General features: G+C 48.8%; 1 protein-coding gene across 2 annotated transcripts in view; it reads right to left on the reverse strand.

The window, feature by feature from the left end:
* The window catches only part of KIF6 (kinesin family member 6), a 1,127,187-nt gene that overhangs the window by 15,506 nt on the left and 1,084,912 nt on the right, over nucleotides 1-26,769 (reverse strand). For both annotated transcript variants that reach the window (XM_069236333.1, XM_069236332.1), the window contains exon 21: nucleotides 13,870-13,976. In XM_069236333.1, coding sequence (XP_069092434.1) covers nucleotides 13,870-13,976 — 107 coding nt within the window. The remainder of the gene's footprint in view (nucleotides 1-13,869; nucleotides 13,977-26,769) is intronic.

Raw genomic sequence — 26,769 nt, forward strand, 5'->3', positions numbered from 1 at the left:
GGGAGGAGGCGGCGGCTGAAGGAGAGGTACAAAGGGCAGTGACATGGGCCTGAGCCCTGCAGCACTCAGCACAGGGAGGCGGCGGCTGAAGGAGAGCTACACAGGGCAGCGACATGGGCCTGAGCCCTGCAGCACTCAGCACAGGGAGCAGGCGGCTGAGGGAGAGGTACACAGGGCAGTGACATGGGCCTGATCCCTGCAGCGCTTCAGCACAGGGAGCAAGCGGCTGAAGGAGAGGTACACAGGGCAGCGACATGGGCCTGAGCCCTGCAGCACTTCAGCACAGGGAGCATGCAACTGAAGGAGAGGTACACAGGGCAGCGACATGGGCCTGAGCCCTGCAGCACTCAGCACAGGGAGCATGCAACTGAAGGAGAGGTACACAGGGCAGTGACATGGGCCTGAGCCATGCAGCACTCAGCACAGGGAGCAGGTGGCGGAGGAGAGGTACACAGGGCAGTGACATGGGCCTCAGCCCTTCACCACTTCAGCACAGGGAGCAGGCGGCTGAGGAGAGGTACGCAGAGCAGGGACATGGGCATCACCCCTGCAGCACTCGGCACTCACCACAGGGAGCAGGCGGCTGAAGGAGAGGTACACAGGGCAGTGACATGGGTCTGAGCTCTGCAGCACTCAGCACAGGGAGCAGGCGGCTGAAGGAGAGGTACACAGGGCAGTGACATGAGCCTGACCCCTGCAGCACTCAGCACAGGGAGGAGGCGGCGGCTGAAGGAGAGGTACACAGGGCAGTGACATGGGTCTGAGCTCTGCAGCACTCAGCACAGGGAGCAGGCGGCTGAAGGAGAGGTACACAGGGCAGTGACATGAGCCTGACCCCTGCAGCACTTCAGCACAGGGAGGAGGCGGCGGCTGAAGGAGAGGTACATGGGGCAGTGACATGGGCATCACCCCTGCAGCACTCAGCACTCACCACAGGGAGCAGGCGGCTGAAGGAGAGGTACACAGGGCAGTGACGTGGACCTGAGCCCTGCAGCACTCAGCACAGGGAGCAGGCGGCTGAAGGAGAGGTACACAGGGCAGTGACGTGGGCCTGACCCCTGCAGCGCTTCAGCACAGGGAGCAGGCGGCTGAAGGAGAGGTACACAGGGCAGTGACGTGGCCCTGAGCCCTGCAGCGCTTCAGCACAGGGAGCAGGCGGCTGAAGGAGAGGTACACAGGGCAGTGACGTGGGCCTGAGCCCTGCAGCGCTTCAGCACAGGGAGGAGGCGGCTGAAGGAGAGGTACACAGGGCAATGACGTGGGCCTGAGCCCTGCAGCGCTTCAGCACAGGGAGGAGGCGGCTGAAGGAGAGGTACACAGGGCAGTGGCATGGGCCTGAGCCCTGCAGCTCTTCAGCACACGGAGCAGGCGGCTGAGGGAGAGGTACACAGGGCAGCGACATGGCCCTGAGCCATGCAGCTCTTCAGCACAGGGAGGAGGCGGCTGAGGAGAGGTACACAGGGCAGTGACATGGGCCGGACCCCTGCAGCACTTCAGTACAGGGAGCAGGCGGCTGAAGGAGAGGTACACAGGGCATTGACATGGGCCTGAGCCCTGCAGCACTCAGCACAGGGAGCAGGCGGCTGAAGGATAGGTACACAGGGCAGCGACATGAGCCTGATCCCTGCAGCAATTCAGTACAGGGAGCAGGATGCTGAAGGCAGATGTGCACTTTTAACACTGCATGGGTGCCGGGAGGCATCTGAATGGGGGTGAAGCGGAGGACCCATGGCTGGTACATGATGGGGAAAGACAGGCCCCCGAGAGCAGCGGCCATCAATACAGTTACCCAATACATAACCCCATAGCAGAATTATCAGCAGGTGGCTCAACAGGAGGGGTAAGGGTCTGCAGCTGCTTCTCTGGAGCGCGAGGGAGAGCCCTCTCGAGTCAATCTTCTGTTAGCCATAATTGGCTCACGCACTGCTCTGGGACACAAGATTGAGACAGTGTCCATTGATGTCAACTTGCTCAGAGTGGATCTAAGCAAAGTAGTGGAGAAAGTGACCACAGTGGAGGGTAGCAATGAGATGCTCCACGGTGAGGTGGTGGCTCTTAAGCAGCAAATGGACAGAATGACCACAGAAATGAGGTATCTGGAGGCTACAGTAGAGGATGCGTAGGGCCGATCCAGCTGCAGCAACATCCGTATCCTTGGCTTCCTGGAGCGGGTGGAGGGGACGTCAGTAGAAGGTTTCATGGAGCAGTGGGTCCAGCAGTGGTTGAAACTGCAGGGGCTCTTGGAAATCTTTTTCACTGAATGAGCTAGTGCCTTTGTTGCCTGTGGGGGCCCCCCTCGGGCCTTCATAGCAAAGATCCTCAACTACAGGGACAGGGACTGCATCCTCAGGGCTGGCAGGGAAGAGACAGTCCTTAAGTTCAAAAATCACTTGATCGTAATCTTCCCTGAGTACACCAGGAACTACAGGAGCAGCACAATCTTTCCTAGAAGCAAAGCAGAAGCTACAGAAGCTACAGAAGCTACATAATGTGAACAATTAAATACATGTTGCTCTACCCTTCCAAGCCAAAGGTCCTGGCCAGTGGCAAGGCACACTTCCCCAAGTATCCCGGTTGGAGGTGTGGGACAAGATCCCTGCCCGGAGCTTGGGGCCACCCAAAGGCACAGTCAGAATGGGGGGCCTGGAGGGACTGCTTCAGGTGGAACAGATACCAGGGACTTGCCTTGGATGTGCAGAAGGTTACGATTCCGGAAGATTGTACAGTGCAGGTGGCTCGTTCGGGGGATTCGCAGATGACTAAGTTGGGCCATCAATCTCCTGAAATGAAGGTCCTGGTGTTGGATACTCAGTCTACCAGGCAGAGACTTGAGGGCAGAGGAATAATGCAAAGTTGTGTTGTGGTCTGTTTATGTGGGGCTGAGGTATGCTGGCCCCTTCATGGTTATGCTGGTGGGTCTCAGGAGCATTAGCTAAACACAGCATAGGTAGTGCCGGCGAGGGGGGATGGGTTTCTATCGTGGTTGGATAAGTTGGGGTATATGTGTGGTCCTGGCACATGTGAGGTGGACTTATGTAGGAAGATGGTTACACTAGGTTTGTCCTGGGGAGCGGAGAACTGTTTTATTTTAGCTGTTTTGGCTTGGATTGAGCTGGGGCAAAGGAGGCACATCGACGATATGTTGTTTTATCTGCTGACCCTGAGGGAGTCCTTGCACTCCCTCAGAAGCTGCAGCTTCTGGAGGACTTTTTTGAGGTGTCTGGTCTCTGGCTCAATAAGATGAAGTTATTGTGTTGTTTCCGTTGGTGGCACTAGTGGGGGTACCTGCGGAGCAGATCCCTGACCAGGGGTTGCAATGGGAGTTGGGCTGTTTCAGTTATGTAGGTGACGCACACGGAGACAGAGCAACTGCGGAATAATTTTGAGAGGATTTTGACTTCTCTGCAGGGATGGGTGCAGTTTTAGAATACCCTGCCACTGTCGCTCATGGGTAGAATAGTTGTGGTTAAAACGGTGTTGCTGCTGCGTTGCCTTCACACCATTAAGAACTCACTTCGTCCACTGCGGGCAGGGATTTTCGGGAGGTTGAACACCCTTCTTACGTTGCTCTTGTGGGTGAAGGAAGAGGAGTAGTGTGGCTAGAACAACTTTAATGAGGGGCCATCTGGAAGGGGTGCTGTGAGCCCCTAATTTGGAACTTTATTATTTCACATCCATCTGGAGCACGCAGCCCACTGGTTGGTTGAGGGGAACAACTGCGAAAAGGACTTTTTGGCAGGAATGGTGGAGGATGGCGAGCTCCTGAAGATGCTGATGAGGGGCTCAGGTGTACCGAGGTGGGCACCATACATTGTGTGGGAGACCGCAGCAGTTTGGCAGAAGGTGGTCATGGTAGTGATGAAGAAGGCTTGGTTCCACAGGGAGCTCCTGTTATGGGTGCCCGCCCCTTTTCGTCAGGTGGAGGGGGCCATGACGTTTCAGGCATGGCATGAAGGGAGTTGTGAGAGGGGGGAAATGTATCCTGATGAAACCTTCATTTGCTATCAGGATGCACAGCATCAGTTTTTGCCCGGGAACGGGGCAGTTTTTACAATATGCAGGTGTGGTGGAGATAGACTGATTTGGGTCTCATTTCCGGATGTGGCGGCAGATTCTTTTGTGTTGGGAGCGCCGTGGACGATAGGCTCGGGGGGAGCCACCTGGTCTGCCTGATTTATAAAGCCCTCCAGTTGGACGGCATCCGCCGGCAGCTGTGGGCGCGGCAGACTTGGGAGGCGGATCTGGGAGCTCCCCTGTTGGATGTGGAGTGGGCTAGGATTCGGGCAGTGTTGAAGTCAGTGTCTAGCAATGGCCACTTCTGCCTGATACACTTTCATTTCCTACATTGTACTTATCTGACCCCGCAAAGCTGCACAGGCATGATTTGGGGTCGTCTCCGGCCTGCCCCCATTATACATTTTTGGCTGCAGACTTTAAGCACCTAGCATGGGACTGCGCAGCAGTGCAGACCTTCTGGCTTTGGTTCCGGCCCGGCAGTGGGTCGCCATTACCAGGATGGAAGTGGGGTGTATTACAGACGGGTATTGAGGATTGGGGGACACAGAGTGAATGCTTCATAGGCTGTGGCGGCTGACACCAAACGGGGGTGGCAGGGCGGGGGGAGGGGGAATAAAAAAAAAAGAAAGGAAAAAAAACACTTACCTCTTTCCTAAGGATGGAGGCGGGTTTGTCTCCTCCGTCCTCTTCCCAGAAGCACAGAGGCTTCCAGACTCCCCTCCAATCACAACGTTGCTGTCAGCAGCATGACAGTTGTGCTGTGATTGGTGTGAGCAGCCTGCTTCGGCGCTCACAGAGGGACTGGGACTCTGTTCAATACAGCCGGGAGAACAAATGCAAAGTGCGCATGTCTGTTTGGGCAGCCCAACACACATGCGCACTTATGTGCACTAACCACTCCTTCCTCCAGCCCAGCCCTAACCTGGCACACCGATAATAAACTATAATAATGCTTCGTTATTATCGTTTTATTTTTCCTTCTCCTTCTGCTAAAAGCAGGGGGGCAACGCTCCTCCACCTTAGCGGAGGAGCTGCCCCTGTTTATAGGGGACATGGGGAGTGTGTTTGATATCAGTGGTACTGAGAGGGAGAGTGATGCTCCTTTGTCCGACGGGGGACTGGGGAGCAGGATGAGGGGCTCACTGATCCGGGAAACTCTGTTACCTGCTGATTATATGTACTTCATTGTATGACTCATAGCTTGAAATCTCCCTTACACCTTTATTGAGCCTAATATTCAAATGGTCTCTTAAGACAATGTCAATGTTGTTCGTTCTTTGTTAGAAAAAAACAATAAAGGTATGGAAAAAGAAATATTTCTGCAAAGTACTCAATCAAAACCTCACACTATGTAGCATCCCTCCGCCCCCACCCTCATCTAGGCCCCCCATCCGGCGCTTTAGACATAAAAAGCAGGTCTTTAAAAGCAGGACTACAGGTAAATGTAAAAACACATGGACCCGTTTCACATAGGTGAGTTATGTGTACTAAATGTACGAATGTGGAGTCTTCGCACTCTCAGCGGGCTCCCTGCACGGCGCACTCTCGGTGGACTCCCATCGCGGTACACGGCGCACTCTCAGCGGACTCCCCGCACGGTGCACAGCACACTCTCAGCAGACTCCCCGCACGGTACATGGCGCACTCTCGGTGGACTCCCCGCACGGTACATGGCGCACTCTCAGCAGACTCCCCGCACGGTACATGGCGCACTCTCAGCGGACTCCCCGCACGGTGCACAGCACACTCTCAGCAGACTCCCCGCACGGTACATGGCGCACTCTCGGTGGACTCCCCGCACGGTACATGGCGCACTCTCAGCAGACTCCCCGCACGGTACATGGCGCACTCTCGGTGGACTCCCCGCACGGTACATGGCGCACTCTCAGCAGACTCCCCGCGCGGTGCACAGCACACTCTCAGCAGACTCCCCGCACGGTGCACAGCACACTCTCAGCAGACTCCCCGCACGGGGCACTCTCTGCAGTGCGCTGTGTGGACACTCCGCCCCATGCACAGAGATCTCGCTGCAACTTTACTACACGTGAGTTACCTTTGTGAATCGGGCCCACATGTGCTTACCATTGTGTGCATTGGTTCGTCTTTTTACATGCACTTTTATGCCTCACACATCCAGCTTCATCTACAGAGAAGCAGCATTGTTTCCTGCCAAGACGCCCCTGCAGTGCAACTCTGCTGCTCCTGGCCATTTTCAGGGGGAAAACATGTTGCAATTAATCTTTGGTGGGATTAACCTCAGGGGTAAAAATCTGAGGGTGATCTTTTTTACCTTCACTTTTTTAAAGAAATGTTGCACCTTTACTTTTCAGAAATCGTTGATCAATTCCACTTCTATCATTTATACAAACTGGGCTTTTTAAACAAATTAGGGAAGGTCTTCCTATCTGCCTCAAATACATAACCAATTCATTCCCTGAACCCAACTCCCACAACAACCCTAAAGCTAATTCTCCCCTTAGCCCAAACCCTGTTAGTCTGCCTCCAGTAGTGAGGTGGAGGAGGGGGCCTGCCACCATGGATGTGAGGAAACACAGCCCAGGGACTTCCTTAAAATACGTGAAGTGTTAAAACAGACACTGGCAAAGCCAAAAGGTCTGGGTGTAAAGTTACAACGCATGCAAATACAAGCATGTAGAAAACAACTTTCAAAACAACAGTACTTCAAAGCCTAGTGCGTTTCCAATGTTTGGAATTAGTTGTGGCTGCGAGGTACTGGTGATGGTCGCATGGGGTGGGAGTATTCTTTTTGGTGGTGGTGTGGTACTGGTAGTCACAGTGCTGATAGTATGATTAGTGGGAATGGGTTATTGGTGGGGTGCTACTGGTGGTGTATTGGTGGTATAGTTAATGGTATAGATGGTGGTACTGGTGGTGTTATTGGCAATGGTGGTGTTATTGATGGTAGGTGTTGGTTGTGGCATTGTTATTGGTGCTGGTCTTAGTATTGGTGGTGGTGATAGTTGGTGTGCGGTATTGATGGTGATACAGTATTGGCGGCGTGATAAAAAGGAATCGCGCCATCTTAGGGTCAGGCTCCCACTTGATTCTTGGCAAAAGCATACAAAACACCTATAATGAGTGTATAAGATAAAGAAATGCAACTAAAAAGTGGCCGACTTAATTGTTGGCAGAATGGATACTCCAAAAACAGTGTGACCACAGCACACAGAAATGTACAGTCCAATCACGTAATGAGGAAATGTATACCTGGTAGTACAGTCGAGGATGGAGAGAACAAAACGTGAAGATCCCAAGTTGCTGCAGTGCTCTGGTCCCGTACGGAGGATTTTGACTTAAGGCTTATCAAGGCCTTCCTCAACTTTACCTCGTCACCACTGGGACCCTCTACACCTATTGCCGTGAGGTTATCACCTCATATATACACTATATACTACAAGATTTTCACCTACTGCATAAGGCCCACTTGCCTTATCATAGGTTTCTTTCGAGTTTCGTTTCCCTGGCCGGACGGCCCAGCCTTGATGAAGTCACCTGAGTGACAAAACACGTGTTGGCTGTCTCTTGAAGACTGCATAATCCTGAGGCAAACTGTGCCTATGATTAAAGACACTGCTCATTACCAACTTGGGATCTTCACGTTTTGTTCTCTCCATCCTCGACTGTACTACCAGGGATACATTTCCCCATTACGTGATTGGACTGTACATTTCTGTGTGCTGTGGTCACACTGTTTTTTATGTTACTGTGTACTTTGGTACACAAGTTTGTGCCTACTGGGTAGTAAGGCACCTGGCACCAGTCTCTATCTTCATTGACATTCATTAACTACACTGGTTGTTACTCCACAGATGTGCAGCATCTTTCACCCTTACTACCCTTGTTTTCAGAATGGATACTCCGTTGCAACGGCGATGGGGTATTGTTACTGCCATGAATGTGGTTCGCCCACTGACTTTAATCGTGGGTGGACCTTAAAATTAATCACAGCGGAGTCTATTCTGTCTCTGCCATTATTAATCCCCTCCAAGGGTCCCGCAGAGTAAGGGCAATGAGAGGTTGACCGATCATGCTGCCCACCTAATTTAGATGGGCAAAATGACAGGCCAGTTTTCACGGACTGTCACTGTCAGAAAAACCCTGGCAGAGCCTGGCAATAAAGGGCAGAGACAGCTGCTAAATTCTCTGCTCGCTATGGGAGAGAACTCCCATGTCCAGGGGAGCACTGTATTTTTTTATTTTCAAAAAGAAAATCCTGTTTCATCTGACTAGCACAGCTGCAACTGTTAAATTTGATTCACCACAGAAGATTTTGAGACCAAGTGATGGATTCCTGATTTACCATTGCACTCCTAATTAAGATGGCGACCAATGCACAGAATGTCACCATGAAGACGCTCAGTAAGATTGAGCACTAGGACTCAGGGTTTCTCCGGTTTCTGTCCCAGATGACTACGTCCTGAAGAAGACCCAAACAGTCAGAAGAGGTTGAAACGTCGAGAAGCCCCCTTTGGGTTAAACCCCCTTTGGGTTAACGGATAGAATTAACACAAAGGGACTCTGTACTAGTTCACACTACCCTGATATGAACTGCTTCAAATAATGATACCACCATTGGGAACTGTAGTGCATGTTGTAAATATATTCACATTCTGAGCACTGTGTCGTCTGCACTAAGCTCACTCTTGTCATATTCTGTTGTGCATTAATTGGTCTAATGTATTTTCGATAGAAGCAGAGTTTGTCCTGTGGCTCCTTTCCAAAATAATGTTGATTTACAATGAATCAGGCTTGGATTACACTTTGGATCCCTCTAAGGCACATATGAGGTTTCTGCATTTGAATAAGTCCCACGGGGGAAGTGTTGTAATAAAACATGCTTACCCTGGTCCACATAGGCATAGAGGGTTGTCCTTGTTACACAGACACCTGAAGAACCAAGAGCACAACCAAGAGAGAGAAATACTTCCCTGGGCTGACCTCAGAAGTGATTGACAAGGCATCAATCCTATGGCTGAAAGGGGATGTTACAAATAGGCCAATGCTTGAAGAGGCCAAACCCAAAGCACCCTCTCTGTATTAATTACTGTACACAATATGTCTCCCTGACAGCTGCATTATAAAGCTAGGCCCAAAAAGGGGCAAAGAGCAGGTTTTATCAGTAATATTCAGCTGGACCACCAACACTGGGTAGCACATGTCTGTATCCTCTATCGAGAACATAGCTTTTATAAGTACCAACAGATAATACCTCGGGTCACCTCATATGAACACCGCTGTTGAAGAAGCAGGTACCACACGGGCACCAGTATTTACCTATGGATAATACCACAAGTCAGCTCTCTCTGAATATCACTGGTGAAGAAGCAGCTACCACACAGGCTCCAGTATTTATCTATACATAGTACCTCGGGCCGCTCTTTGTGAATACCGCTGGTGAAGAAGCAGCTACCACACAGGCTCCAGTATTTACCTATACATAATACCTCGGGCCGCTCTTTGTGAATACCGCTGGTGAAGAAGCAGCTACCATACAGGCTCCAGTATTTACCTATGGATAATACCACAAGTCAGCTCTCTCTGAATGCCGCTGGTGCAGAAGCAGCTACCACACAGGTTCCAGTATTTACCTATACATAGTACCTCAGGCTGCTCTTTGTGAATACCGCTGGTGAAGAAGCAGCTACCACACAGGCTCCAATATTTACCTATACATAGTACCTCGGGCTGCTCTTTGTGAATACCGCTGGTGAAGAAGCAGCTACCACACAGGCTCCAGTATTTACCTATACATAATACCCCGGGCCGCTCTTTGTAAAGACCGCTGGTGAAGAAGCAGCTACCACACAGGCTCCAGTATTTACCTATACATCATACCTTGGGTTAGCACTGATATGATAACTGCTGTTGAACAAGCAACTACCACACTGCCACCAGTATTTACCTATAGAAAATACCTCAGGTCGGCTCTTTGTGAATACCGCTGATGAAGAAGCAGGCACCACACTGGCACCAGTATTTACCTACATAATATCTCGGGTCAGCTCCTTGTGAACACCGCTGATGAAGAATCAGCTAAAATACGCACATTAATAATATTTATGTATACACCATACCTCCAGTCAGCTCTTTGTGAATACCACTGATGAAAGGCGCAGCTACCACACTGATGCCAGTATTTACCTATACATCATACTTCCGGTCAGCTCTTTTTGAATAACACTGATGAAAGGAGCAGCTACCACACTGACATTAATATTTACCTATACATCATACCTCAGGTCAGCTGTTTGTGAATACCGCTGATGAAGCAGCTACCGCACTGACATTAATATTTACCTATACATCATTCCTCGGGTCAGCTCTTTGTGAATACCGCTGATGAAGCAGCTACTGCACTGACATTAATATTTACCTATACATCATACCTCGGGTCAGCTCTTTGTAAATACCGCTGATGAAGCAGCTACCGCACCAACATTAATATTTACCTATACATCATACCTCAGGTCAGCTCCTTGTGAATACCGCTGATGAAAGGCACAGCTACCACACTGAGATTAATATTTACCTATACATCATACCTCAGGTCAGCTCTTTGTGAATACCACTGATGAGGAAACAGCTACCACACTGACATTAATATTTACCTATACATCATACCTCGGGCCACCTCTTTGTGAATACCGCTGATGAAAGGAGCAGCTACCACACTGACATTAATATTTGCCTATACATCATACCTCAGGTCAGCTGTTTGTGAATACCGCTGATGAAGCAGCTACCGCACTGACATTAATATTTACCTATACATCATACCTCGGGTCAGCTCTTTGTGAATACCGCTGATGAAGCAGCTACCGCACTGACATTAATATTTACCTATACATCATACCGCAGGTCAGCTCTTTGTGAATACCGCTGATGAAGCAGCTACTGCACTGACATTAATATTTACCTATACATCATACCGCTGGCAGCTCCTTGTGAATACCGCTGATGAAAGGCGCAGCTACCACACTGGCATTAATATTTACCTATACATAGTACCTCGGGTCAGCTCTTTGTGAATACCGCTGATGAAGCAGCTACCACAGTGAGATTAAAATTTACCTATACACCATACCTCAACTCTATGTGAATAGCGCTGATGAAGAAACAGCTACCACACTGACATTAATATTTAACTATACATCATACCTCGGGAAACCTCCTTGTAAATACCGCTGATGATGAAGCAGCTACCACACTGACATTAATATTTACCTACACATCATACCTCGGGTTAGCTCCTTGTGAATACCACTGATGAAGAAGCAGCTACCACACTGACACTAATATTTGCCTATACATCATACCTCGGGTCAGCTGTTTGTGAATACCACTGATGAAGAAGCAGCTATCACACGGAGATTAATATTTACCTGTACATCATACCTCAGGTCAGTTCCTTGTGAATACAGCTGATGAAGAAGCAGCTACCACACTGATGCCAGTAATTACCTATACATCATACCTCAGGTCAGCTCCTTGTGAATACTATGGATGAAGAAGCAGCTACCAGACTGGTACCAGTATTTACCTATACATCATACCTTGGTAAAGCTCCTTCTGAATACCGCTGATGAAGAAGCAGCTACCACACTGACACTAATATTTGCCTATACATCATACCTCGGGTCAGCTGTTTGTGAATACCACTGATGAAGAAGCAGCTATCACACGGAGATTAATATTTACCTGTACATCATACCTCAGGTCAGTTCCTTGTGAATACCGCTGATGAAGAAGCAGCTACCACACTGATGCCAGTAATTACCTATACATCATACCTCAGGTCAGCTCCTTGTGAATACTATGGATGAAGAAGCAGCTACCAGACTGGTACCAGTATTTACCTATACATCATACCTTGGTAAAGCTCCTTCTGAATACCGCTGATGAAGAAGCAGTTACCACACTGGCACCAGTATTTACCTATACATCATACCTCGGGTCAGCTCTTTGTGAATACCACTAATGAAAGGCATAGCTGCCACACTGACATTAATATTTAGCTATAAATCATACCACAGGTCAGCTCTTTGTGAATACCGCTAATGAAAGGCATAGCTGCCACACTAGCTCCAGTATTTACCTATACATCATGCCTCGGGTCAGCTCCTTGTGAATACCATGGATGAAGAAGCAGCTACCAGGCCGGTACCAGTATTTACCTATACATCATACTGCGCTAATGAAAGGTGCAGCTACCACACTGACATTAATATTTACCTATGCATCATACCTTGGTCAGCTCTTTGTGAATACCGTTGATGAAATGTGTAGCTACCATACTAATTAATATCTACCTATACACCATACCTCTGGTCTGCTCTTTGTGAATACAGCTGATGAAAGGCGCAGCTTCCACACTGACATTAATATTTACCTATACCCCATACCTCGGGTCAGCTCTTTGTGAATACCGCTAATGAAAGGCGTAGCTACCACACTGACATTAATATTTACCTATACATCATACCTCGGGTCAGCTCTTTGTGAATACTGCTAATGAAAGGCGTAGCTACCACACTGACATTAATATTTACCTATACAGCATACCTCGGCTCCGCTCCTTTTTAATACCTCAGATGAAGAAGCAGCTACCACACTGGCACCAGTATTTACCTACACGCAAGACCGCAGGTCAGCTCTTTGTGAATACCGCTGATGAAGAAGCAGCTACCAGACCGGCCCCAGTATTTACCTATACATCATACCTCGCTAATGAAAGGTGCAGCTACCACACTGACACTAATATTTACCTATGCATCATACCTGGGTCAGCTCTTTGTGAATACCATTGCTGAAATGTGTAGCTACCATACTGATTAATATTTACCTATACACCATACCTCTGGCCTACTCTTTGTGAATACCGCTGATGAAAGGCGCAGCTTCCACACTGACATTAATATTTACCTATACACCATACCGCGGGTCAGCTCTTTGTGAATACCGCTAATGAAAGGCGTAGCTACCACACTGACATTAATATTTACCTATACATCATACCTCGGGTCAGCTCTTTGTGAATACCGCTAATGAAAGGCGTAGCTACCACACTAACATTAATATTTACCTATACAGCATACCTCGGCTCCGCTCCTTTTTAATACCGCTGATGAAGAAGCAGCTACCAGACCGGCCCCAGTATTTACCTATACGTAATGCCTCGGGTCAGCTGTTTGAGAATATCACTGATGAAGAAGCAGCTACCAGACTGGCACCAGTGTTTACCTATATATTATACTTCGGATCATGTCCTTCTGTATAACGTTGATGAAGAAGCAGGTACCACTGGCCCCACTGCTGTGATGTTCTTAAAGGCACAGTGACAGTTTTGTGTTTATTATTTTAATGACAGCCTATTGGTTAACAATGGGCTCATATTCCCTTCCCTCTTTCTTTTAAATAAAGGTTTTTGGAAGACTTCCTTTGGTCAGTTTTTTATTATTAACATGAACTTTATTGATTTATATACAGTAAAAAGAAAAAGTAAATTTATTCTGGCATTTTTTTTACCCTCTATAGGCTGCAGATATATACACACACACACACACATATGTATATGTTAAGCACATGTAGAAGGTTGCTATATATATATATATATATATATATATATATATATATATATATATATATATATGTATAATCTGCCTATCCGGGGTCCCCGCACGTGGGCGGGACTATTCAGTGCTTATGACTTTGATGAGGATCTCCTGGAAGAGAAGCAGGGACCACACTGACATTAATGATTCCAGAGAAGAGACGAATGGATGAAGATACCCAAGACCCAGGGGCGAGCAGAGTTCCACTTAAAGTTCTTACCTTTCCGCTGCATCAAGGTCTGCCTCGCTTTCACAAACGCCATAATGTCGGCATCAGTCTGACTGTCCCCCGTCAGGGGTATCGAGGAGCCTACACTCCTTGGGGTCCTAGAATAAAGGTGAAGAACCATTACTGGCTGACGGTTTTTGCCTTTTATGATTTTATACAGTCAAAAAAGTGTGCCCTTTTCCCTCAGAAGTCCTTAATAATCTGATGTTGCATGACTCGCAACTAGAAATTTCACATTTTTCTTAGAGAATGGGTTCAATTAATTTTGTTTACTGCAAATCAATGGTCTCTTATCAACCTTGCCAGCACCGTGTCCGGCACTTCAGGAGTAAAAATGAGAAGAAAACACATGGTTAACCATATAGAGGAGGCGACTAAGTGAAGTTCGTCACAGGGTAGAGTCAGATAGGTCTTCCCCTCCACACAGAGAGGGCAGAATTGGGCCCGGAGTGATCTTACCTGGCTAAACAGTAACTTGTTAAAGTTGCCCGGATGCTCTCTAGTCTAGTACTCGGCCAACTGTAAGGCTTCCCTCGAGGCAAGCACAAGAATAAATGTAGGAGAACCAGATACATTTACAACTGAAACATGTGAAAAAAAGTATTTATGCTAAAAAAAAAAGAAATAAGGCATCAGACTGGATCCGTAGATTTTTCTTTCAGCAGTACCCTTGCATGCCATCAGCTAGCGTAGGTAAACTCTGCATCCGTTGTTGGCATCGTGGTTGCCTTGATGACATTGTGGACGTATATAGGTGCCACCCCGGCGCACATACTTCAGTTTCTTTTCACGACTTTTCACGCCAGAAACGCAGAGCCATGAATAACACTGAGACTGGTTCACTAGAACTAGGGCCCTGAAAGGGAGTCCTTGCCCCTAGAATTCCGTTCACAGAGCGAGGAGGATGAGTGAGTCAGTAAGGAATCTGCAACTAGAATATATCCCTACCAGATAATTTGTTACCGAAGGTAAGTAACTTATTCATCTGATAGAGAGTTCTAGTTGCAGGTTTCTTACCTTAGAATAGATACCCAAGCAATACCATCCCTGGAGGTGGGTCTGCAAACCAAGATCATACTAGGAAATCGTGTAGGACGGAACGGCCAAAGTGGCCGTCCCTGCGGACCTGACTGTCCAGACAGTAGTGTTTAGTGAATGGTTCAGGGACGCCCACATTGCTGCCTGGCAGATGTCCAGGACTGGAACTCAGTGTGCAAACGCACAGGTTGCAGCAGTTGGAGTAAGAACGTAAACCCTCAGGGGGTTGCTTCTTACCCAAAGAGTAGCTTATTTTGATGCCGAGTACGACCCATCTAGAGATGGTCCTTTTCTGCACCGCCCGTCCCTTCTTTGCATCCACATAGCCAACAAAGAGTTGATTGTTCACCCAGAAGTCCTTGGTACGACTGCGGTAGAAGGCAACGCTCTTTTTGGACCCAAACGGTGGAGTCTCTCCTCTTCATGAGAAGGATATGGGGGGGTGTAAAAAGTAGGTAAGGCGATAGATTTACCTACATGAAAGGGTGTGGCCACTTTAGGGAGGAAAGAGGCCCTGGTACGAAGCACCACTTTGTAAGGATGGACAGAGAGAAAGGGTGGCTTCAAAGAAAGAGCTTGCAGCTCACTCACTCTGGGTGCAGAGGTGATGGCAATAAGAAAGGCTGTCTTTAAAGTGAGATGCCGGAAAGGACAATCCTGAAGGGGCTCAAATGGAGCACACAAAAGGTAAGAGAGTACCAAGTTCAAGTCCCACTGCGGCATTACAGGATAGGTGGAAACATGTGGGTAAGCCCCTTGAGAAAACACCCAACAATGGGAGATTTAAACTAGGAGGGTTGATCTGGTAGTGGGAGGAAAGGAGAGATGGCAGCCAGATAACTTTTAAGGGTGCCTGTAGGAAGCTGGCCTGTTGTATGGTGGACACCTATGGTGTTGGCACCTTATACCAGGGCCAGGCAACTCCTATTAGTTAGTGTTACAGTGTCCAGGGGGCCAGGGGTCTCTAGTGGTAGCTGTGGTGCGCAGCCAAGACTTATCTAGGAGAAGTATGAAGCAAGGGGAGATCGGCCAAACCATATAATATAACTAAAATTGTGGAATGCGAGAATGAGTCCCCCACCGGAGGAGGATATGGATTAGTTATCCAAGGGCTGGGAGAGTATTGAGCCCCAGGAGGTGAGTATCTAGACGACCCTCAGTGACCAGGAGAGCAGAGGTAAGTTACCTGGTCGTCCCATAGGCTAACATGGGGACTTGGAATTGGAACAATGCAAGAACAGGACCAGGCCGGTGGAGCCCTATGGTGGATTCTGGATGAAGAACAACAGTAAAAGAAGGGGACAGAGTCCAGTCCACGCAGGAGTGTCCAGGTACGGCAGGTGGCAATGCCGACCCTTCTATGGGTGAAGATCCGGGACAACGGTGAAGGGTAAAGGCCAGCTGCGGAGTCCAGGAGCTGCAAAGGAGTCCCTAAGGTCATTTAGGAGCTGTCCCTTGACGGTTACTGGGATGCAGACGGGTCAGTCGTCAGGAGAACCACCAACAAGCACAAGCAAATGCAAGTTGGAGCTGAAAAGGTTTTTGCAGGGCTGGAGGGGATCAGCAAGGTCTTGGGGACTCTGGAGGGGAGTCTGGGCTGACCCTAGGAAGACGGAGAGCCAGCAGAAGGTGTCGGAGCCCGCACAAGCAACCCACTGGCAGCAGGCACAGTAAGGCGCAATGAGGCCCAGGTAGCACACCTGAAGAGGAGTCCCACGTTGCTGGAGCAGCAGAGAGGAGACTGTCCCTGCAGAGGTAGCGTGCTGGGGGCCGGGGCTACTTGGAGCCTGAAGATCCCTCCGAGCAGGAGTCAACAAGCCTTGGTTACTGCAACAGTCGCGGTGCACGGGATTCAGTCATGGAGGAAGAGGCAAAGGGTCACTGTTTCCCAAGTTGGACAGAAGGCAAAGAGGACCCAGAGGACCCCTCAGAACCACCACCTGTGTTGGAGAATCTTTGCAGATCCAGAGGACAGCAGATCTCAGCAGCCAGACGTCTTTGCCTTAGGTGCCTGCAGATGCAGGGGAGTGACTCCTTCACTCCAAGGGAGATTTCTTTTTGCTTCTTTGGTGCAGCTGAAGTCTTCGTGACCCCAGAGGATGCACAGCTGTGGAAATGTTGCAAAGTGCTGACAGGAGCCGCAGAAACAATGTTGCAGGGTGAGGTTGCCTCAGTGTTGCAATCTTGTTCGGTTCCTGTGAAGTCCAGCAGCGGTTCAGGTGGCCAGGAGCAGAAGAGTTTGTTGCAGAGGAATCTTGGTGGAGTCTTGCACACCAAATCTGGGGACCTACCCACAAGAGAGTCCCTAAATAGCCCAAAAAGGGGTTTGGTCAGTTTGCACGGTGACCACCTATCAGAGGAGGTCACTGATGTCACCTGCCTAACCTGACCACTCAGATGCTCCCAGGTGCCTCAGCCCATCTTGGATTCAAGATGGCAGAATCAAGTGGACACCTGGAGAAGCTCTGGGCACCACCCCTGGGATGGTGCTGGACAGGGGAGTGGTCACTCCCCTTTCCTTTGCGTAGTTTCGTGCCAGAGCAGGGACCGGTGATCCATGGACTGGTGAAAACCGGATTATGCAAGGAGGGCACTTGGTACCCTTCAAAGCAAGTCAGTGGCATGGGGAGGCTACCCCTCTCCAGCCTTGTAACACATATTTCCAAGGGTGAGGAGGCTGCACCCCTCTCCCACAGGAAACCCTTTATTCTGCCTTTCCCTGCTTGAGCTGGTCAAGCAGCAGGAGGGCAGACTCCTGTCTGAGGGGCTGCAGCAGCGTGGGCTGCTCACAGACCTTGGAAGACTTGTAGGAGCAATGCTGGAGGGTCCTCTAAGGAGACCCCAGAGTGCATGGAATCATGCCACCAACTCTAGCATCTGTGTTGGGGTATGATTCTGACATGTTTGATATCAAACATGCCTACGTTCGTAGCTACCATTATGTAGCTGGACCATAGGTAGTGACCTATGGCCAGTACAAGCCTAAAATCGGTTCCCCGCAATTAAGAAGTGTAGGGAATTGGAACTGGAGCTCATAGGGGCACCTCTGCTCTTGCAGGGGTGCCCACATACACATGGACCTGCACCCTGCCCTTAGGGCTGCAAAGGCCTAGCATAGGGGTGACTTACAGTGATCTTGTGCAGTGACCAGCAGTGAAAGGGTGCTGCACCTCTTCACGCAGGCTGCAAATAGCAGGCCTGCAGACAGTGTGCATGGGCTCCCATTGCTGGCATAATTGCTGCAGCCCATGGGGGACCACTGGTGTACCAATGCTCTGGGTACCCAAGTACCATATACTAGGGAATTACAGGGGTACACTAGTGGGCCGGTTGTGGGGTGTAAAGGGTTCCACAGCAACCAAATTTAGAGGAGAGAGCACAGTCACTGGGGTACTGGTTAGCAGGATCCCAGTGAAAACAGTCTAAGGACACTGACAACAGGCAAAAAGTGGTGGTAACTATGCCAAAAACTGTGATTTTTCCACAGTGCCCAAAGCAGAGCCCTACTGGGCAAGAGAGAGGACAAACAAAAGAACCTCAGACAGAGGTGCACATGGGGGATCATCAGACTTGTTGGTACACCATGCCACAAATTTGTTCCAACGACAGGCATATACCGTTTTGGTGGAGGGACTCCCGGCTGCCAAGGTAAGATCACAGACTTCAGGCAGAAAGTCAAAAACTGTCAACTGCCACCACTCAGCCACTCAATCTCCACGCAAGAAGGCAGAAACTGGACAGGTTCGGGTGGAGAACCGTCCTATGCTACTGCGACAGAAGATCCTCCCGAATAGCAGTCTGAGTGGAGGGTCGATGGCCGTGCTCAGAAGCTCTAAATACCATACTCTGTGCCCAGTCCAGAGCTACAAGGATTACTTGGGCCCAGTTGTTCTTGATCTTCTTGAGAACTCTGGGCAGAAGTGGTGTGAGAAGGTAGCCTCTTTCTAGCCTTGTTACCCCCACTTTTGGCCTGTTTGTGAGTGTATGTCAGGGTGTTTGTCACTGTTTTCACTGTCTCACTGGGATCCTGATAGCCAGGCCTCAGTGCTCATAGTGAAAACACTATGTTTTCAGTATGTTTGTTATGTGTCACTGGGATCCTGCTGGTCAGGACCCCAGTGCTCATAGGTTTGTGGCCTATATGTATGTGTCACTGGGACCCTGTCACACAGGGCCCCAGTGCTCATAGGTGTGCATGTATATGTTCCCTGTGTGGTGCCTAACTGTCTCACTGAGGCTCTGCTAACCAGAACCTCAGTGGTTATGCTCTCTCATTTATTTCAAATTGTCACTAACAGGCTAGTGACCAATTTTACCAATTTACATTGGCTTACTGGAACACCCTTATAATTCCCTAGTATATGGTACTGAGGTACCCAGGGTATTGGGGTTCCAGGAGATCCCTATGGGCTGCAGCATTTCTTTTGCCACCCATAGGGAGCTCTGACAATTCTTACACAGGCCTGCCACTGCAGCCTGAGTGAAATAACGTCAACGTTATTTCACAGACATTTTACACTGCACTTAAGCAACTTATAAGTCACCTATATGTCTAACCTTTACCTGGTAAAGGTTCGGTGCAAAGTTACTTAGTGTGAGGGCACCCTGGCACTAGCCAAGGTGCCCCCACATTGTTCAGAGCCAATTCCCTGAACTTTGTGAGTGCGGGGACACCATTACACGCGTGCACTACATATAGGTCACTACCTATATGTAGCTTCACAATGGTAACTCCGAATATGGCCATGTAACATGTCTATGATCATGGAATTGCCCCCTCTATGCCATCCTGGCATAGTTGGCACAATCCCATGATCCCAGTGGTCTGTAGCACAGACCCTGGTACTGCCAAACTGCCCTTCCTGGGGTTTCACTGCACCTGCTGCTGCTGCCAACCCCTCATACAGGCATCTGCCCTCCTGGGGTCCAGCCAGGCCTGGCCCAGGATGGCAGAACAAAGAACTTCCTCTGAGAGAGGGTGTGACACCCTCTCCCTTTGGAAAATGGTGTGAAGGCAGGGGAGGAGTAGCCTCCCCCAGCCTCTGGAAATGCTTTGTTGGGCACAGATGTGCCCAATTCTGCATAAGCCAGTCTACACCGGTTCAGGGGACCCCTTAGCCCTGCTCTGGCGCGAAACTGGACAAAGGAAAGGGGAGTGACCACTCCCCTGACCTGCACCTCCCCTGGGAGGTGTCCAGAGCTCCTCCAGTGTGCTCCAGACCTCTGCCATCTTGGAAACAGAGGTGCTGCTGGCACACTGGACTGCTCTGAGTGGCCAGTGCCACCAGGTGACGTCAGAGACTCCTGCTGATAGGCTCCTTCAGGTGTTAGTAGCCTATCCTCTCTCCTAGGTAGCCAAACCCTCTTTTCTGGCTATTTAGGGTCTCTGTCTCTGGGGAAACTTCAGATAACGAATGCATGAGCTCAGCCGAGTTCCTCTGCATCTCTCTCTTCACCTTCTGATAAGGAATCGACTGCTGACCGCGCTGGAAGCCTGCAAACCTGCAACATAGTAGCAAAGACGACTACTGCAACTCTGTAACGCTGATCCTGCCGCCTTCTCGACTGTTTTCCTGCTTGTGCATGCTGTGGGGGTAGCCTGCCTCCTCTCTGCACTAGAAGCTCCGAAGAAATCTCCCGTGGGTCGACGGAATCGTCCCCCTGCAACCGCAGGCACCAAAAAGCTGTATTACTGGTCCCTTGGGTCTCCTCTCAGCACGACGAGCGAGGTCCCTTGAATCCAGCAACTCTGTCCAAGTGACTCCCACAGTCCAGTGACTCTTCAGTCCAAGTTTGGTGGAGGTAAGTCCTTGCCTCCCCACGCCAGACTGCATTGCTGGGAACCGCGACTTTTGCAGCTACTCCGGCCTCCGTGCACTTCCGGCGGAAATCCTGTGTGCACAGTCCAGCCTGGGTCCACGGCACTCTAACCTGCATTGCACAACCTCCTAAGTTGTTCTCCGGCGACGTGGGACTCCTTTGTGCGACTTCGGGTGAGCACCGTTTCACGCATCCTCGTAGTGCCTGTTTCTGGCACTTCTCCGGGTGCTACCTGCTGCTGAGAGGGCTCCTTGTCTTGCTCGACGTCCCCTCTGTCTCCTGACGCAATTTGCGACATCCTGGTCCCTCCTGGGCCACAGCAGCATCCAAAAACGCTTACCGCATGATTTGCAGCTAGCAAGGCTTGTTGGCGGTCTTTCGGCGGGAAAACACTTCTGCACGACTCTCCATGGCGTGAGGGATCCGTCCTCCAAAGGGAAAGTCTCTAGCCCTTGTCGTTCCTGCAGAAACCTAAGCTTCTTCTGTCCAGTAGAAGCTTCTTTGCACCCACAGCTGGCATTTCCTGGGCATCTGCCCATCTCCGACTTGCTTGTGACTTTTGGACTTGGTCCCCTTGTTCCACAGGTACCCTCGACTGGAAATCCATTGTTGTTGCATTGCTGGTTTGTCTTTTTCCTGCAGAATTCCCCTATCACGACTTCTATGTCCTTTGGGGAACTTTAGTGCACTTTGCACTCACTTTTCAGGGTCTTGGGGTGGGCTATTTTTCTAACCCTCACTATTTTCTAATAGTCCCAGCGACCCTCTACAAGGTCACATAGGTTTGGGGTCCATTCATGGTTCGCATTCCACTTTTGGAGTATATGGTTTGTGTTGCCCCTATCCCTATGTGTCCCCATTGCATCCTATTGTAACTATACATTGTTTGCACTGTTTTCTAAGACTATACTGCATATGTTTGGTATTGTGTATATATATCTTGTGTATATTTCCTATCCTCTCACTGAGGGTACACTCTGAGATACTTTGGCATATTGTCATAAAAATAAAGTACCTTTATTTTTAGTATAACTGTGTATTGTGTTTTCTTATGATATTGTGCATATGACACTAAGTGGTACTGTAGGAGCTTCACTCGTCTCCTAGTTCAGCCTAAGCTGCTCTGCTAAGCTACCATTATCTATCAGTCTATGCTGCGAGACACCCTATACACTAATAAGGGATAACTGGGCCTGGTGCAAGGTGCAAGTACCCCTTGGTACTCACTACAAACCAGTCCAGCCTCCTACAGTGGGCACACTTTACCAAGCTAGTGGCAAAGTTTTACTCCAGACTCACTCTGCAGGGACTACCAGATGATGAGCTGTTAGTACAAGCCAGGCGAGAAGAAAAAGAGTCCTGTCTATTGAAGGCTCACAGTGGTGGAGACCTTTGGAGATAGGAGCTTCAAATGGGGTCTGAGAGAATTAGAACTAGAGACCCAGGTGTTGAAGAAATATCAGCAGACTGTGCAATCAGTCAAAAACCTCATGTAATAATCCCAGGATATACTGCCCAGCAGAGTCGCGGCTCGCCTTGTAGGATAACTTTCGGTATTCACCCATTATATGCACAGCACAAGCCCTTAAATAATTCCATGTTTTACGTTGTGACTTTTTAGACGAAGACGACAACTTCAGTAGTAGTAAACCTATCAGTAAATTTAAAGTGTCATACATGCAGTATACAAAAAATGGTTATTTGTGTTAAAATTGTTTTCCTAAAAATAACTTAGTCAAATATATTTTCCAAAACTACTATCTATCACAGTAGCCGTGATTTTCTATGTATTCGTTATTTTGAACAACAAATGTTTGTATTGTTAGAAATTGGGTTACTAATTTGTAAGGGGGAACCACTACCAATTTAAAAAAAACTCTAGTTAGGTCAAAATAGTTCTGAGAGAATCTCTGCTCCGCCTCTGGTAGCTATGGCACAAGTAACAGGCAATCCTAAAGTGATGCGTGCTAAATTCAAGTAGTACCAACAATTCTAAAGTAAAGAGCACACCACAATAACATTCCCAAACATATTTAGAAACAGCAAATTTAATAAGGGTAATAAGGAAAAACATACTAGGATGATTAAAATAGGCTACAACAGGTTAAGGGGAACCAAAGAAATGATTATTTTTAATCCTTAAGGCAAAAAGTACCAATATTAAAAAGCCAAGCACTCTGGAAAAAGAAGAGTTTACAGGGGAGAAGGACCGTGGTGCAATTTCAGACTCACAGTGATGAAGTGGAGGTCAGATACACCTAATGGGTTGTTCCTGTCAAATATTTACCTTCAAACAATCTCCTCCTGCTGGGGAAAGCTTGTTCTGGTCAGTGGTGTGCCCCTTGCTCATCAGGAGAGGTTTCTGAGCAACAGGTCCCTCTCCAGCCAGGTCTCCAGCAGTGCCCTGTCCTCCTTAGTTCACTGGGGCCTCTTGAGAGTCAGGATTCCTTCTGCTTTTTGTGTCCCTAAAGCAGGTAAATAGGAATCACAGGTCTTGACATTGGATACCAGTTTTGGTCTCTGTGTGCAAGCAGAATTCAGGAAGTCTTGGGTCCTTCCGTTAGGAGTCGGAAATCAGGATTCTTCTAACAGTGAGGACTGCTTTCTTTAGATGGAGTCTTCTCAGGTCCAAGAATGTTCTCAGGAGATGGTGGTGGAGGTGCCACATTCAGTCTGTGCACTAGTCAGGGATTGGAGAAAATCTACCACCCATCCTCTACTATTTTCTTGCAGCCTCTGCCCTGCCTTCTTTGCAGCACTTCCTAATGATTGAGGAAATAATTCTGAATTATTTTTCTAGCCTTTTTCTAAGCAGAGGTGGAACATAAAGATTTTAATCTCACCTAGACCTATTAGAAAAAAGCCTAGCCGGGCCTACACAATTAAAACGCTTTGGGGCATGATTTCACTTTGAGGGCACGCTTACCCACGTGTGTAGTATGACCTATTTTTAGACACTAGCGACATACCCTATCTGCTTACAAGTTACAAGGCACACTTTAGAGGTGACCTATAAATATATGACAATCATTTTTTCCCACAATGCAAAAGCATTTTTCTTGCTGTGTGCCACTGCAGGGCATTTAAACTGCAGCCTGCCAGAGCACACGTTGCTTCTGGCAAGAATATATTCTAATAACAAATGTGAGAGATGTAAAGATGCACTGCCGGCTATATATGACATCTAACGTTCCATGCCATAGGTGCACTTCAGGTATCATTTACAGAATTCTAAGGCAGTTAAATAGGTCACATAGAGAGTTCCAACAGCACATATGTTAGTAGGGAAGCACAGGCACTTCAGTGCTGGAAGCCCTGGTTGGACAGCCATGCACTTTCTAAACATCAACCATAAACTTTACTACTGTCTAGCAGCGGTGGAGTGCTAAAGCCCTAAAGCCAGCACAAATACGGGCCAGAAATAGGCCAAGCGTGATGACCAAGAGAAAAGGCTTATTGCTACATGTACTTTATGTGTGTATTTTTTTAAAATATATAGTTACTTTTCAAGATGGGTACATACCCAACAACTTCTCTATTTTGCTCCCAACTACCAGGCCAAACACAATAAGACAATATGCAGTCTCGCCCCTCATTTTGTTGTCTAGTTTTGGCGTGACTAGTGCCAGGATGCCCATTTGGGTGCAAGTGTGCTTTTTAATGCCATATTAATTAGTTCCTTGTTTCAAAGGCATCTGCTTTTTTGGTTCACATTGTATACAGTTTACTCAAGTGTATTTTATTACCTTTCTAGGCTTTTTCCAGGGAGTCGTGCCCCACTACTCCTTATGTAGAGTAGATTGATGCTCGTCCCACTGGGGACAGTGTCAGCTGTGCACACGGGCCCGTGACACTAGGGGTTCCTACCATGGTGATCCCCCATTCTGTTTGCAAGAAGTACTTGGGGGTGCTGAGCCTCACGCGTTTCTATGAGCTCCTCAGGCCCACTATAGTGATCCGAGGCGGCAGGAGACACTGCACTGCTTCCTTTATCATTTAGGACAAGTCGGCGCTTTAAATGAAAATGTCGAAGTGCAGGCACTCACTCTTCTTAGTACCTGTTTACTCTTGAGAAGTAATGGTACTCTCCCATTAAATGTATTGCAGTAATGCTGAGAAGTGTGCACTGGACAGTTCCTGGCCATTTAAGCACTGGGAAGAGTCTGAGGTGGAATATTTGCTGTTTGCGTTACAGAGAGGGCAGGGTTGGCTCTGATCAGGGGGTCTGCTGGCAGCAGATTTAAGGTACTTGTGGGAAATGGCCCTTTTTGCAGGGTTATCCCCAAACCTTTTGCCTTCTTCCTATTTTTTCAGGTCTGTTTTTACTGGTTTATTGTCTCTGCACACTTTGCCACTGCTAAACAGTACTAAAGTGTGTATGCTCTTTGTGTAAATTGTACTGTTGATTGGTTTATCCATGATTGGCATATTCGATTTACTGGTAAGTCCCTAGTAAAGTGCACTAGAGGTGCCCGGGGCCTGTAAATCAAATGCTACTAGTGGGCCTGCAGCACTGGTTGTGCCACCCACATGAGTAGCTCTGTAAACACGGCTCAGACCTGCGACTACAGTGTCTGTGTGTGCAGTTTTAAATTGCCAATTCGACTTGCCAGGCCTAAACCTTCCCTTTTACTACATGTCAGGCACTTCTGAGGTAGGCCCTAGGTAGCCCCATGGGCATGGTGCAGTGTATGTTTAAGGTAGGACATATACTAGGGTGTTTTATATGTCCTAACAGTGAAATACTGCCAAATTCAGTTTTCACTGTGCAAGGCCTATCTCTCTCATAGGTTAACAGGAGGCTGCCTTTAAATATCCTTAAAGTACAGATTCCCTTTGAGAGCAGATGCAAATGCGGAGTTTAGGGTCTCTGAACTCACAATTTAAAAATGCAGCTTTTAGTGAAGTTGTTTTTTAAATTGTCTGATTGAAAATGCCACTTTTAGAAAGTAGGCATTTTCTTGCTTAAACCATTCTGTGACTCTGCCTGTTTGTGGATTGTCTGACTGGGCCAGTATGACAGGAGGGCTGTTTTGCACCTCTCTAGACAGTGACACAAAAGGGGGCGGGGTGGAGCCTGCATATCCTGATGAGCCATCTGAGCTAGAGGGGAGGGAGGAGTGGTCATTCACACCTGAAAAGACTGTGCCTGCCCTCACACAATGCAGTTTCCGACCCCGTGTGTGTGTCTGGGGCCTGCCCTAGACAAGAAAGGATCTTGCAAACACTTGAGACTTTGCTTTGAAGTTTGCCAACTTCAAAGGCAGAACAGGGTATAAGAAGAAGACCCAAAACTCCAGACTGTCAGAATCTTTCTGGAATCAAGAAAAACCTCTGCCCAAGAGCTAAAGAGCTAAAGGAGGAGTACTGTCCCTTTGCTGTGTTGCTTTGCTGGCTGGCCTGAAGCTGCTGCTTCTGCCTGAAAAGAGTGCAAAGTGTGAACTTTGCTGTGTGTCCTGCTTGACAGAGTTCTCCAAGGGCTTGGAGTAGAGCTTGCCTCCTGTTGGAAGTCTTAAGGACACCAACGACTTCAGTTTCCCTGACCTGCAGCACTGGGAACTGTGTGTTTTGTGCTGTTCAAGAGGAAAAACCACTGCGCCGCCGCCAACGAAGCCACTGGCCTGCACCGTGACCTGCCGATACCACACAGAGTCGCATTTCCCCGCTTTGCACTGCGACCCTGGTGTCACTCACGCCGTCATCAGACGACTTCACTGAGCCGCTGCTTGCACCACGACATGTGGGCCCCGCACTTGGGCATCTCCTGCTAACACCGCAGCCTGGGCCTCCCCGATGATGCCGCACCTGCTGATACCGGTGCCGTTGTCTGCACCGTGGCCTGTGGACACCACTCATGAGGAGCATGAAGCACCATCCTGCACCGCAGCCCCGGTCCACCGACGCCAGAACCATCGACTCCAGTGTTGTCACCAGGCATCCCTGCCTGCATGGTGGCCTGTGGCCACCGCTCGTGAGGTTCATGAAGCACCGTCCTGACCTGCACCGCTGGCTTGGGCCTACAGATGACAGCGC

The sequence above is a fragment of the Pleurodeles waltl genome, chromosome 5 (assembly GCF_031143425.1).
Source record: "Pleurodeles waltl isolate 20211129_DDA chromosome 5, aPleWal1.hap1.20221129, whole genome shotgun sequence".
Classification (NCBI taxonomy): domain Eukaryota; kingdom Metazoa; phylum Chordata; class Amphibia; order Caudata; family Salamandridae; genus Pleurodeles; species Pleurodeles waltl.